The 15,447-nt window shown below is 45.9% G+C and overlaps 1 protein-coding gene across 6 annotated transcripts in view; it reads right to left on the bottom strand.

The window, feature by feature from the left end:
- Nucleotides 1-15,447, bottom strand: part of ITGA9 (integrin subunit alpha 9) — a 374,600-nt gene that overhangs the window by 319,510 nt on the left and 39,643 nt on the right. For 5 of the 6 annotated variants that reach the window (XM_526172.9, XM_054681668.2, XM_054681665.2 and 2 more), the window contains exons 5-7: nt 12,696-12,763; nt 3,954-4,083; nt 1,188-1,273 (exon numbers count right to left, since the gene is read on the bottom strand). In XM_526172.9, the coding sequence (XP_526172.3) occupies nt 1,188-1,273; nt 3,954-4,083; nt 12,696-12,763 (284 nt within the window). The remainder of the gene's footprint in view (nt 1-1,187; nt 1,274-3,953; nt 4,084-12,695; nt 12,764-15,447) is intronic. The other variant, XM_063805540.1, reaches the window with a different exon arrangement.

Raw genomic sequence — 15,447 nt, 5'->3', positions numbered from 1 at the left:
CAGTGCTTCTTTCTCTACTATTTAGATAAATTCATGCAACTCAGAAAGAACCACCTGTTTCTTGAGGTGATCGAAGGTCACCTGCTTGATCCCTCCTCCCTGCCAGCTCAGGGCCCTGGTTTATCTGGTTTCAGTTTTGAAGAACCTCTTTCCACAGCATCAGTGTTAGGGAGGAGGGAGGCACATGCTCCAGAAACGTGAGCAGCAGCTCCTAACCTCTGCCCAGGAGGATCCACAGAAATTATCCTTAGTCAAGCCTAGTCAACTGGAAAGTTCGTCAGCTCCCTGATCATCCTGACCTCCTGGCTGAAGGCTCCAATTACCAGTGGTCTCAGCTCATCTGGGCTAATCCAGAATCCAGATTCCACTTCTCCAAGCCCTGGGAGATATGACCAGACTCTATCACAGGTCTACCCCTAAAGGTTCAGATCCAAAGTTCATTCCTCTGTTCACTCAGTCTTTCCCATCAGACAACCTATGGAGCTTCTTAAAAATGTGGGTTCCTGATCCATCTGTACCTACTCAATCTGGATTTCCTGTACCTTCATGATAAAGAACGAACGAGCGTAGTTCACAATTCAGGCCCCTCAGAGGTCATGTTTCCCATAGGAATTCAGGCAGCCCTAGATCCAGGGGGTGGGTTTTTTGGCAGATACTATAGTTTAGGGAAAGCCAGACCCACATATTTCCAGTCCAGCCTTTGGGCTGAACCAGTCTTGGGAACCCAATGTTCCTTCTCAAACACTGGGGAAATAAATACGAGAATAATTTGGGGCATGAATAAAGCCTCAAAGATATCTGAGACTGGACCTAGCTCCATTAAATCAAAGCCAAACTTGGGAAGGGTTTGGGAATTGAAGTTGGACAGCACTAAATGCCATTCTTTTGAAGGACATCATAAGGCCAGGGCTCAGTCTTATAAATTACACACACACACATGGTCAGCTGTGAAAAACCTCAGATGAGAGTGTGCAGGAAATCGAGAGTGTGAGTATACTCACACTCTAATTGAGCTTTCAAGGGAAACTTTCCAATGGAGTGGGGCAGTCAGGGGGTTCCTCATCACCTCCCCGCCAGCCACCCAGTAGAATGTTCAGGTCAATGTCAGCTGGCAAACCTCTGCACCAGGGACAGCATGCTCCCCTCTTCTGTCTGACCCCAGCTATTCCACAGATGTTTCTCCTCACCTTGCCGATGCCTTTGTCCTGTGGGGCACCTCCTACCACATCAGTGATGGACGGGTGAGAGAAGTGGCCAGCGGTCACTGCGTAGCCTGAACAGGATGGGCGGAAACCAAGCACACGGTTGAAAAAGAAGGGAAGGGGAAAAAAAACATCCATCAGAGGAAAATGTTTCTCAAGCATGCTCCCTACTCTTGGAACATAAACTACCAGGAAAAAAATGGCAGCTGTCAACCTTCTCATGCTGAAATGGCTCTCATCTCACAAAAAGTCATGTTCACAAGGATATCAGGGCAGGAAAGAGGGCTTTCTGAGTGTCTTCTTTCGGACAAGTACTGTATGAAATACTATATATCTGTTTTCTTCTTTTCAAGGCATAGTTTTCATACGGTAAGGTCATATATCTGACGTGTAAAACTCAATGAATGCACACATGAGCGTAGCCATGCAACCACCACCCAGATCAAGGAAGTGACTATAACCACAGAACCATAACCCCAGAGGGTTCCCTCATGCCCTTTCCCAGTCAATATGCCCCACACAGGTAGCCACTATTCTGATTTCTATCACCATATATTAGGTTTGCCTTTTCTTGAACTTCACTCAACATAACATCTGTGACATTCATCCACATCGTTGAGTACAGTAGTAGTTTCTTTTTATTATTGAGTAATATCCGTTATATAAATATGTCATATGTTTATTCTGTTGCTGGGCATTTAGGTTGTTTCCAGGCTGGGGTTAATATGAACAAGGTTGCTACCAACATTTTTATGCATGTCTTTAGGTATCTCTTTCAGTCTAAAAACTTTATGAAGAAGGCATGACTGTTTCTTCCATTTTACAGATACAGAATTAGAAAAACCTGTTAAACAACATGCCAAAGATCACACAGCAAGACTCAAATCTAATATGTGCCTCTAAAGCCCCTGCTGTTAACCACACTCCCTCCTACAAGAAGGCAAAAGAAGCTGTCAGTGGGTGGGTGGGTAGATGCATGGTTGGGTAGATGGATGGGTGGATGGGTGGGAGGGTGGTCAGTGAAAAAATATGGATGCAAAAGGAACCTAGAAACAAAGGAAAAGATTGCCTAAGCTTAGCCTCAATGTCTCCTGCTTTCTGAGAGCCTTGCTAGCAGGCTGAAAGCTCTCCTCTGGCCAGCATAAATCCTGTACAGGCTGCCATATAATCCCCAAACTTGTCATCACCCTCTAACCCTAAAGTGATTGTAAGTTGTTTGAGTTTTGCGATGACATCATATCATGATCAATTCTTCCTCACCATGTGGCTGATTTCTCTCAGACTGGCGACTGATAGTACCTAAGAGTATTCTGAGTGAGATCAAAGCCTGAACGGATCCTTGATAATCCCTGCAGCTGATAAGAGCCTCTAATGTGTATACAAAGAGAAACCACAGGCTCGAAGCTTCAAGGGAGCTGTTCTAGACCCCAAACGCATCATCCAAACTGGGCTTTCTTCTGCTCTCTCTTCATTCCCTGATTCAATAAATATGTGTTGAGTTACTACTATACACCAGGCACTATACCAAATGTGAGACACAATCCCACATTTTGTCTTTAAGGTGCTCCCAGCCCAGTGAGAAGTACAGTACCAGTGATAGGTGCTCTCTCAGACGCACCCACAGGGAAGGCAGCTCAGCATTTAGACTCTGTGCTCAGAAACCACAGGTTCATACCCTAATTTTGCTACTTAGGAGCCATGTGACCTTGGCAAGATGTATAATTTCTTTGCTCCTCAGTTTATCTATAAAATGTAGATAATAATAGCTACTTCATAACGTTGTTTCAGAAATTAAAAAGAAATAATACATACAGCCTGGCATAGGGTAAATGCTTAATAAACAACAGCACTAGGCAGCTGGGTGCCTACAGGAGCAAACACCCCAGAGTAGAAGGATTGTTGGGTCTATGCTACCAGGCAAAAAACTTGTAGTTAGAAGGGAAAAGGCAAGTCAATGACTCCCTAACCCCATTTAACAAGAAGTTCCCAGTGACGCTATGCAAAAAGGGAGTCAGGGCCTTTCCCTGTAAGTTACGTATCATGAGTGTGAAAGAGCATTGTGTGTCATCATTAGGCCTTCCTAAATTTAGCTTCGCTTTCAATCCAGAATTATAGCATTTAGGGCATAAATTAAAGAAAAGAGTCTTGTAATTGTCATCTACACAAGCAAAGACAGCCTATGTCTGTTCTTAAATTGGCATGGCCCTTGTCCCAGTGTCATTCTGCCTGATAGCTACATTAAATTGTGTCTATCTTCTTTCCAGAAGATTAAAAGAGTTAAGAAAGCAAGAGAAATTTTTCTGAGCCTTTAATTAACCTTCAGCATTAGGTTGCCATCTGTCATGATAATTTCTAGTTCTTATCTTTCTATTTGCAACCAGTTTTGTGATCAGAAAGCAAGGACTCCATCCAAAGGGACGCCCGTGGAAAATCAAGACTCCATCACACTCATTTCTACCTGACCATCTGAACTTCAACAAATTGATAAAATGTTTATTTCCCTGGAGGTTCAACTGTCAGCTTTTTAATTAAAGCATACAGTTTTAATTCAGTTCCCTCCTTGGTTTTCCTCTCTACCTTGTGTTTGTGGAGCTAGATGTGAAGATGCCCTGGCTAAAGATGTAAGTCATTAGAACAACAGGCGTCAAAGCCAACTAACTCCTCTTTCCAACAATAAAGCAATAATTTGTGAATCTGGTGGGAATCACTCCCATTTCCCCTTTCTTACCTGTTCTCTCCCTGAGTACTCACCCAGGTAGGTGTACCGCCTGTTCATGATCACTTCGTCGTTCAGTTTCAAATAGGTGTTGTCCGTAAGGTTCAGCACTTTGATGGTTCCAGCCCAATAAAATGACCCTGGAGCACCCATCACCACCAGCTCCTACCAAAAAGAAATCCAACGGTAACCAGAGAAGGAAGTGAGGAGGGGAGGAGGGGAGTGCAATGAGAACCACAGTCACAACAAAGGAGAAATTCCTCACACCAAGAACTTTTTTTTCCCCAGCTAAGCAACAAAAACAGATCTCACCAGATTCACCAGCATTATGGAATCTATTATACAGACGGGATTATCAGGACTAAAGATGTGAAGAGACTGAGCAAGGTGCCAGAATTTACGACAGGCCAGGCCCCTATTCTATCCACGATGAGACCACACACATTTCCTCAACTTTACATCAGGCTCTAACAAGGAAATGACAAACAGCTGACATTGACCTCAACCACAGATTCTGGGGAACACCACTCATGAAAAGCAGTAAGCAATACCGCACCCTGCCTGGACTCCAGGCTCACCATTCAACTCCCCCGACCTGATGCATAGCGAGAGGAAACTGTGCACTAGTACTCCAGGGAATCCCCTCCAGACCACACTCAAGACCCTCTCAGGGACGTTCTAGAACATGGTTTTACGATCATTACAGTCCACTGCAAACATGGAAGAACAAAACCAAGAGACCAGCGAGGTCAACTAAGGAAGAACACAAACTGGAAGAGGAGACCACAAGGCAGCAATAGACGGTATCACTGTTAAAAACAGACTCAAGGCCGGGCGCAGTGGCTCATGCCTGTAATCCCAGCACTTTGGGAGGCCGAGGCGGGTGGATCACTTGAGGTCAGGAGTTTGAAACCAGCCTGGCCAACATGGTGAAACCCTGTCTCTACTAAAAATACAAAAATTAGCCAGGTGTAGTGGCACATGCCTGTAATCCCAGCTACTCAGGAGGCTGAGGCAGGAAAATCACTTGAACCCGGGACGCAGAGGTCTCAGTGAGCCAAGATCATGCCACTGCATTCCAGCCTGGGTGACATAGCAAGACTCTGCCAAAAAAAAAAAAAAAAAAAAAAAAAGACTCAAGAACATAAGAGGCACAGCTGTCTTCAGCATTTAGATCAGGGGGAAATGGTCAACAGGGCTGAGAGCATGTTTGTGCCCCAGAACCATCACCAATGCTGACAATAACCCTAAGTTCCCAGAAATGATTTGGTCACCCAAGGAAGTCAGCACAGATATCTGCTGGGGTTTTCCCCTGGGTGATACGATAATGGAAATCAATCAACATCCCCTGCTGTCTCACTCCCAAAGTTTATTTCCTTTGTATTTTTCAAAATTCTAGACCAGACTGTTTTCCAAGAGTGCAGGGCTCAGGTAAAATTCAACGCTGTCCACTATTTCAACCACATTAGGCTCTTCTCCCGCCACTGCCCCCTCAGACTGCATGCCTAGGACACTCTAAACTAATTCTGGTCTTCGGAACTCCCTCTGCTCTTTTTATCTCCATCTGTGCAATGCCCTCACACTTCCTCTGCTTGTGTAACCCTTTTGCAGTATTCAAAACTCAGTTGAAATGTGGGTGAATCCTAGACCAAATGTTGATGAGAAAAAAAATGACTCCATTCATAGGAAGTTCTAGAATCAGCAAAACCAATCCACACTGATGGAAGTCAGATCGGTGGGTACCTGGAGTAAAGAGGAGGAACACTGTCTGCAAAGGGGCATGAGGAACTTTCCAAAGTGATGGAAATGTTCTCATCTTCATTCAGACAGAGACGACATGGTATACACATTTGTCAAAACTCATCGAACTCTGCATTTAAAATAGTGTATTTTATTATATGTATTAATTTTTTTAATTAATAATCTTGATTTTTTAAAATTCCAGAACAGTGATCAAACACTAACAAGGAAGTTATCACATAAAAACACAAAACATGCTAATGAGATGACATTTTACAAGCATTAAGACGAAGCTCCCATTGTGCAGAGGCTGTGCTGGAGCTAGGAGGCAGGCTGTGCTTGTATCCATCAGAGGTCCCTGGCTTTCAGTCCTTCCTTTCCCCAACAGGGAATCCCTACTTTTGGATTACCTTTATTTCCTAAAGTTTCGACACCGCAATAAGAAATAATCAGAATTATTTTTCTAATGAAATCAGTAATTTTTCACTCAACAATGTTTATTGGGCACCTACTATTATGTCTCAGAGTTCACACTAGATATAAAGATAAATAAAGTCCCTTCGTAGCTCATTCTTGGGGTAAGACAGCATGGTAATGTGCAAAGTATTTCAGAAAAAAATTCTATGCAAACAGGTTAAAATCAACAAAATTTCTAGAGGAAACCTTTCAGCTATAGACAAAACTCCAAAGATACTGGTCATGAAGGCTCATGGGGATAACAGATGCTGTGCAGGTCAAGTCTCTCACTGCTGAAACCCACCTGACCTTCCCCTGAGCCTTCATAATTCCCCTGCACCCCGTCCCTTGGTCACCCACATATATTTCAGAAACAGATCTTTTCAGGTTGATCTCCCTCTGCAGAGACGAGCCCATGCACTGGCAGAAGCTGCTGGCTCTGACAAGTCCTTGGAGGCTAGATACTGCCGCAGAGATTTAGAATTTCTGAGGACAATTCATAAAGTCACCACTGAATTCTCAGGGAGCAAGTGTCTGCAAAAGCCAAAAGTACCTAAAGAAAAAAAATTGAGAGAGGAGGATAGAGCCTGCAGGCAAGAGGGCAATGCCTTAAACAATACGTGCTATGGTTAATTTGGGGAAGAGCCTTAACAAAGGATAGGGCAGGAACACAGATGGAAGAAAAGCCACCAGATTCTCGCCGGAAAGGCTTGCTTTTTGATAATTCAGGAGGGTGTAGACAAGAAATGACTGTTGATGAGCACTTCATTTTAAAGTTTTGAGATCCTACCCCCCTTGAAGGAAGCTGTTGATGATAAGCCAGATGTTCCCAGGGGTATCTCGCTGTTTTATAAAAATAGATAGCTTTCTGCAGTCAGGACGCTCCACTGGGAAACACAGCAGAGCATCCATCCACTCATTCTTTTTACACTCATCTGTCCCGCATAAGAGACCAGGCTAGTTCTAGAAAGAGTACAAAAAACACAAATAAGTTCATCAGAGGAGAGAGACTTTTTCTCCTGGCCTTGAGCTTGGAAAGGAATTTGTAATCAGTGTCCAAATATAATACAAAGGGCACTGAAGAACCTAATGAGCAACCTCCTCAGCTCCAGATGTATCCTCAGTGCAGAGCTTTCTCCACCTGCAGCTTTGCACAGGCCAAAGCTTTGAGCATCAGCACAGGCCTGAAAAGGCTCTTCGGGACATTGGGGGCAGGGATGGGATATGTTGCTTTCTAATGATTTAGACTAACCCAGGATAAAAGTTGAAAAATGTATGCCTACCATACCACTGCATCCCCTCTCAAACATTACAAACAGGGTAAGATAAAGTAATTCCTGTCTTCAAAAACCTTTAAAACCAACAGCTCTTGTTTTTACCGCACCACGCCACCCCGCCCCCAGTGCTCACACCCCTCTCCCTTCAGCCCATACTACATAAAACAGGGCCAAGCCTGCGACCCTCAGGGCTGAGGCTGAAGGGAGGGACAGTGCCTTCCTGGAAATCCCTCATAGTTGTGTTTTCTGTTCACTATGGATGATGCTTGTGACCTTTCTGGTGCTGTTCACAAGTGCTAGGAAAAAGTGACCAATACTTAGCTCCCCACCATGCAGGAACAGCCAGTGTCAATGTCACACACACAAATGAAAGCTTCTCTAAGCAAAGGCCACCACTACCTAAATCACATTTGTGGAATCCCATCAATAAGCAATGCAGCTTTTTCCCAAGATGCATTTATTAGCAGAACCCCTAGAGGGACCGGGGTATGTAGGTGGGCCTGGGAGAAGCCATATATTTCCTCTGTGTACTGCAAGTTGGCATGAGCAGCTGGGCAGGAGTGCCCGGGATCTACAACGGAAGTCCGTGCTGAACAAACTCCCACCCAAGTGCCTCTAGGCTTCTACAGCAGGCGTGAACGCCAGCCCAGCTGGTCCAAATCCTCTCTTGCTGCTAAGCAGTATCTACTACCTCTGTTAGCCTCATCTACAAAAATAAATAAACCTCCCAGGAAATTCTCTCTAATCCTCAATGACAGGCTAAAATTCAGGTGGTATCCATAGCTCAGAAGGCTTTGTTAAGCTCAGGGTCACTGACCTGTAGGTCAAGCAGGCACCTTAGGCCAAAATATTTTGGGGCAACATAGCTATGACCAGAAGGCCACAGATCCATGTCCAGCTTGGGAGGGGACAAGAGCTCACAGAAAAGGCAAGCCCAAGTGGCGAGGTCAGCAAGAGGGCAGAGGAGGGGAGTCGCGCTGGCCTGGACCCTTCAACCACATTTCCTGCTCAGCCACAAACAGCTGAACTTCCAGAAACAAGGCAGGCGGTGAGTTCAAAGACCTCCTGTTTAAGGAGGCCAAAAGCCTGGGAACTGAAGCGGAGGCCAAAGTCCAAAGTAGCCAGGTGACAGCAGGCCGGGGTGAGAGGACAGAGTGGCGCCCAGAGGGGCTGCCTTCCCACTCACCACCGCCCACCCTCCCCGGCCACTCTGTACACCCACCATGTCCCCACTTTGCTGTACCATGAGCACAGCCAGCACACGCTGACGCCCCATGTTTCCCTCAGGTTCTAAATCCCAAAGCCTGGATTTCAGCAGGTCTTCTGTTCTTCTGGTCACCCTGAGCTTGCACTGCTACCTGGACTTCCCCTCCACACTCCTGCCCCGCCGGTTCCTCCTACCACTCCCTGCCTCCACTCAGCCCAATGCCTGACTTGCCAGCTGCTGCGGCAAACATAATGACACTTCCCTCCTGGGAACACTTTCTCCTCGGCTCTCTGTCAACATCTCCGTTGAGTTCTGATGTCTCCCATCAATCTAGCTTCTCCTCCCATCTAAAGGGAGGTGTCTCCCCCATGCCCTACACTAAGCACACTCATCCCCTAAGAGAGTCATGAGCAAGGGCCAAATCTAAGTTTCTGCCCCAGGCAGGACTCCAGTCCCTAAGTCCAAACGTCCTCTAAAAACATCGCACACTCCATGTGTCTGAAAGCAGACTTGGCAGTTTATATCTCCCAATGGGTTCTTTCTCAGGCAACCCCTTTTCACCAGAGGCACCACCATTCTCCAGAAGCCTAGCTCAAACCCTCCTTCCTCTACCCCACAGCTCCCTGGCCACCCAGCCCCTTGACACTTCCTTCATATTCTCTGCCTCCCCCAATCATTTTTATTCCTTAAGCCTCCCTCTACACTGTCCTGTTGCTTCATGGCCTCCTACCACATCACGGCCTCCTACCAGGCCTCCCTTCAGACCCTTCCACTCCCAAAGTTCTTGGCAAACCCAGCTCAAATAGCCTTTCTTTCAACACTGCCATCTGCCAGTGTGTCATCTGCTTGTGAACTTACAGTGGTTCCCACTGCCTACTGACTCAAGTCATACAATACTAGACAGGCCTGTTGGAGGAACAACAGCCATAGTTGTCACACAATCTAAATGTTTACTGAGATGGAAGAAGAGAGTGAAGTCGCCACATGGCAGGATGGCATTTCAATGGGGAGAGGAAAAGTTGTTTAACAAACCACTATCAGAACAACCAACTATATATTTAGAAAAATAATGTAGTTAGTTTCTATCACACAATGTATACAACACAAATTCCAGAAAGATTAAAGATCGAAATCTTTTTTAAAAACAACCTATGAAAGTGCTATTAAAAATACAAGTATATTGAAAATATAAGTATAAAATATGGGAGTTTGTTCAGCCCAGACATGTGTTGTAGATCCTGGGCACTCTCCTGCCCAGCTGTTCATGCCAACTTGCAGTACACATAAGGAATAACCTTCTTAAGAGATAAGTTTAGAATCTAGGGGGAAAAAAAAAGACTGATAGATTTGGCCAAATGTGCATGTTTATTGCCAGGATGATAAAGACACCATAGGCAAACTTAAAACATAAGAAAAAGGCTGATGAAAAAATTTGCAACACATAGATCAGGTAAGAGATTACTGTTGAAAATATGTAACAAGTTCCTAAAAACCAGGAAAACAACAACAACAACAAAACAGAATAATGTACTGAGAACATAAACAGGCAACTTCCAGGAAAACAAATACAAATGGTCAATATTTTAAAAGGATATTAAACGACATTAATAATCAGGGAAAGTGACATTAAAACGAGATGTTTTTTCATAACAAAAATTTAAAGTCTGAGTGACAGAAGATAGAGACAGAAGCAATGCAGGGGAGTGTCAACTGGTAAACATGTCTGAAGTGCAATTTGCCAACATGTATCAAAATTCAAATCTGAGTGCCTTTGGACCCAGCAGTTCCTCCATTAGCGTCTCTTCTAAAGAAACACTTGTGTACAAGGAGCCACGTGAATGGATCTCCAGTGCAATGCCACCAGTGGGAGTCCGGCATGTCCTAGCAGCAGCTGAAAATACCATGTAGTGGGTGAGGTAGGAGATGAGCCTGGAAAGGTATGAAGGCTGGGAGGCCAAGGGAAGGCATTTGCATTTCATTCTAAGTAGGATGAGAAGACACCAGAAAGTCCTGAGCAAGAGAGCACCATGATATTTTTCTTGTTTGTAAAAGGTGGTTCTGGCTGCTACATGGGGACCAGTCTGTCCAGAGGCAAGGGTGGAAGCAAGACGGCAGAAGGATTCCGCAGTGGGTTGGAAGCAAGACAACTATGGCTTAGATTTGTAGGGTGGCAGAGGATGTGGAGAGCAATGGATGTCATTGTTAGAGGTTTTGAGGGCATAGGAGGTGGTGGGACTTGCAAGGTGGCTTAGAAGTAGGAGAGTAAGGTGAGAGAACAATCTTTAAATTCGGCCTCAATGGTTAGGATGATTGGCGGTGCCATTCCCAGGGCATAGAACTCTGTCGACTGTCATAAAAATGATTCTCCAGCGAGGTAAGAATCACTGAGGGTGCGGAATGGGGGTTGGAGGGTAGCATCTCCTATTTATTGGTTTGAGAGTGAAAATAAAACTTCAGACTTTCTGCCTTTTCTTTCTTGCTTTCCGGATCAGACACTATATTGCCAACTGTCTATGTTCTCTTTGGATTTAAACAGCAGTTTCTGAAAGGAAGGTAGGCAGTCTTGCTCCTGACTCAGGAGGGGCCCTCACTTTGGAAGCCAGAGAGCACCCTTCATCCTCCCTCCACCCCCCATGTCCCATGCCCTTCCCCAGCTCTCTGCTCTCCTGGAGTGAGGAAAAGAGAGAGGTGGCCTCAGGGAGCCAAGTCCAGGGGCCAGGATGAGGAGCTTTACATTGTAATCCTCCATGGACTGGGAAGCCTCGGAGTCAGAAGAATGGGTTTCATTTGAAGGACCCTGGGGCTAGTATGCAGAAAGCACACTTCACAGGTCAGAATGGATGCAGGCTGGGTGATAAAGTGTTCTAACCTAGCCCATGGTGATGGGTGCACAACACTGTGAATGCACTAATGCCACTGAATCGCACTTTAAAGTGGTGACTTTTATATTATGCGTCTTTTACCACAATTTTTAAAAAAGCACAATAGATGTAGGAAGACCAATCAGGGCCAGTGTACCTCCAGGTGATGGTGGTGGCCTTTCTAGAAGCATGATGGTGATAATGGAGGCGATTGTAATAGTAATAAAAGCTGTCATATTTGGGATGTGTTTTGGAGGCTAAAACAACAGGACTGCAGATGAATTAGAAGTAAAAAGTACTCTTTTTTTGGCCTGAGCAACCACATGGATGGACAGTGCCAGCAGGCAGTCATGAAAGTGTTTGAGAGAGGAGGAACTGATACGAAGGGCAAACTTACAGTAAGTAAGAATGACACAAGAAAACAGTCCCTAAAAATGTACTACCAGCCAAAAGTCATGCTACTACCACACGGGCACATAAGCATGCAGGTGTCCTGTCCTTCAGAATCTGGGAAAAGGAATGGTTAGAGTTGTGTGTAAAACCAAGTCTCTCAGGCCGGGTGTGGTGGCTCAGCCTGTAATCCCAGCACTTTGGGAAGCCGAGACTGGCAGATCACCTGAGGTCAGGTGTTCAAGACCAGCCTGGCCAACATGGCGAAACCCCGTCTCTACTAAAAATACAGGTGTGGCGGTGGGCGCCTATAACCGGGAGGCTAAGGCAAGAGAATTGCTTGAACCCAGGAGGCGGAGATTGCAGTGAGCCGAGATCACGCCACTGCACTCCAGCTTGAGTGACATAGCAAGACTCTGTCTCGAAAAACAAACAAGTCTCTCCACTAAGGAGAGAAGGCTGCTAGGAGGGGATGCTCACACGCTTCATGTATCTGCACAGCCGCCAATGATGGGGCACAACCTGACTGAATGTCATCTCACTCACACATCCCCAAATCGACGCCTTCCCCAGGTCTCAGAGTCAAGCAGACTCCTACAGAAATCATCAAATAGGGGTAGCCTCGAGATAAGCCACCCCACCTCCTCTGCCCAGTGGTCTCTGGCCAGCTGGTACCCTCCTGGCAGGTTGAAATAGCCTCCTCTGGTGTGAGGACCAGAATCTGCTCCCTCGAGGCTCAAGTATCTGGGACTCCAGAAGTCCCACCTCTAAGGGTTGCCAAAATCATATAAGCAAGGAAATGAACACCCACAAGAGAACAGAAATGCCCAGACAGCAGACACCCACCTCGGTGAAGAAGCCCGCTATCCCAGCCTGGCAGGAGCCGTGTTCCTCTCCGTACTTCTTCTTATACTCTAGGGGGAAGGAAGGAGAGAGAAGCAAACCACAGCCATGTCAGTGTATGCCAGCTGTGCGTGGAGCCAGCAGAGCCAGCCAGCCACTTCCCACGAGTGCCGCGGCAGGCTGGGCCCAGGGATGCCGTCCAGACTGGGGTGAGGAAGGAAAGTCTCAGGAATCCACCAGACCTCAAAAATCCAGGCTCTGGTGCCATCGGGAAGGGAGGCTGCCCAGTGCCCCAGCAGACTTCCTCCCCTCGTGTGCGAGAAAGAGGAGCAGTAGCCACAGTCATTAAGTGGGAGGCTAGTGACAATTATTTCATTTATTCCAGAAGGGACAGAGATCCCTTGCAGGCCCAAGGAGCTGAAAACGTGACCCAGAAATGGAATGATGTGGCCATCCCAGTGTGGAGTCTCCTGGAAGAAGACCAACCTTCCCTAAAAGAGGCTTTGGATGCCTCCTACCATCCAAAAAGAAACAAGCCGTCCACAGAGGACCGCAAGAAGAAGGGACTGCTCTGGCATTCGGTTACACTATTGCTGTGTGGAAGGAAAGGGGGAAGATCTCTCCAGGTGGAAAGAAAACTAACAGATAAGCTTTTCTCCTCCATCTCCTCAGCTCACAACACTGCTAACCAACAAATGGGGGCGTTCTGCTGCTGCAGTTATAATTTTAAGCTGGCAAGGAAGAGGGGTAGGAAACTTTTGACAAGTGCTTAGCATATTCCAGGCATTGTGTTAGCTGTCTCCAGGCATATCATTTCACCGGTCCCTCATCCCTGGGAACCCATATCCCCACTTGTTAACAGGTAAGAATATTGAGGCTCAGAGAGGTTAAGTGAATTGTCTAAGGTCACACAGCTCTAGTAAATGGCAATGCCAGGATTCTACCTCAGCTTGGACTTAGAAACCCATTCCTTCACTTCTGTAGACCATCAAAGGTTCTGCAAAGTGAGTGACTAAAAATACCCAGGAAAGTGACTGGATGTTGGAAATCATTTCATGGGTAAAGTCAAGGAGGTGGAGAGATGTTCACAGTGACTCAAATTAATCACATGTGAGGCTGACATTGCTGGAGACCTTCCACAGACCACTCCTGGGCACCCTCAGGCTGGGGCTACCCCAGTGACCCTGTACCACCCCCTGGGCTCCTGGCAAGTCTCTGGTACCATTAAAAGCAATATCATTATTTTTGAAATGCAAAATACAAAGGAACAATGAAACTATGATTGCAACACAGTGCCACTTCCTGCCGTTCTGAGTGTCTACTCCAGGCAAGGAGAAAAAGGGCCCTGGGGAAATATACAGAGTAATTCAGTTTCTAACAACACTCACCACAGAGCCTAGTAACATTTTCCAGTAAGTGGCCATTAACTGACTGCTAAATGACAAAGAATGTCAATTGAGTTACTCCTCTTCCATGCAGGATAAAATCAGTTCTCCCGCCTTGTCCGGTTATTATAAGGACAACTGCTAGACTTGCCAGAAAGCAGTCCAGTGACAAAAGGAACTTGTTTGTTCCCTGCAGAATCTTGCACCAGGGCTGAGAGTGAGACTAGTGCAAAGCAATGAACAAATCCTGCATCAAATTTCATAATAGCAAGAAATAATACAAATTAATAATAAATCCTGCATCAAATAGCACAACGGCAAAAAGGATCAAAATGTCTCAACCTAAACAAACAGTTACATATTAAATGTGAAAAGTCTGGCAAAAAGCATATCCATCCCACTGACTCTAGAGACTAAACACCCAATTGTAACTCTTGAAAAAATGAAACATAAAAAGGAAATTCAGACCCCATGAGCTGAATGAAACTATAGTGCAAGACACACCACCAGTTCAGCCTCATAAATTTCTGACATGAATAGGAATTGTGTGGGACTCTTTCATCTTTTAAAGCAGTCTCAAGGTCTCTTTATGACAAGGCCTCCAAAAAATGGGAGATTTGAGAACTTCAGTGCCTCCTCCCCAAACTGTACTTGGTGTGGTCTATGTTGGGAGCAGGACCTCGGGTTTCTGAGGTGGTGACAGCCTCACTGGGAGCTAAGAATACCCCACTTCCGGCCCAGGCTGAAGGCCAGCAAGGGGAAGCACTTAAAGGCACCCCTGTTTCAGGCAGCATGAAGCACTGTTTTCAGGCCAGCCTCCGCCTTCCCAAGCTGGGACTGCCCCACCAGAGGTCTGAGGGCCTGGGACACACATGAAAGTTGGTACCATCACTGACTTTCATGTTTCTGAAACCCAAAGTCTAAGCTGCCTTCTCAGGATGCTCTAGGGCAAGGAATCAAACAATGGGGGCCCCTGACTGGCTCCTATAATCAAATCTAGATCAGAGAGCAGGCCATGTCCCAGCCTCCCAGAAACTTCTGTGACTGTCATTAATCCCTTCAAGGTAGAGTAGAATCCAGTTCTGATCCTTCTACCACCTACCCGATCCCTGCCACACACACTTTGGGGGCAGTTGTGGGGCCTGGCAACTCTAGTCTAGGAAAGTTAGTGGGTGTTATTGGATTAGACAGTTTCACATTCCACACCTTCCACAGCCTAGGCCACAAGCATGCTTTCCATTGTTTTCACTCCTTTGAATGCTATTTCTGTGAGTTAAGGGCACTACTATTATTTTAACCTGATTCCTTCATATATATGTCAAGAGGGCAGGTTTAGGTTTCTCCCTAATCCATCTTCTAAATGTTCATGT

Source organism: Pan troglodytes, chromosome 2 (genome assembly GCF_028858775.2).
Source record: "Pan troglodytes isolate AG18354 chromosome 2, NHGRI_mPanTro3-v2.0_pri, whole genome shotgun sequence".
Lineage (NCBI taxonomy): Eukaryota > Metazoa > Chordata > Mammalia > Primates > Hominidae > Pan > Pan troglodytes.
Note: the sequence above shows the minus strand (reverse complement) of the source record. Positions and strands in the feature narration are given on the sequence as shown.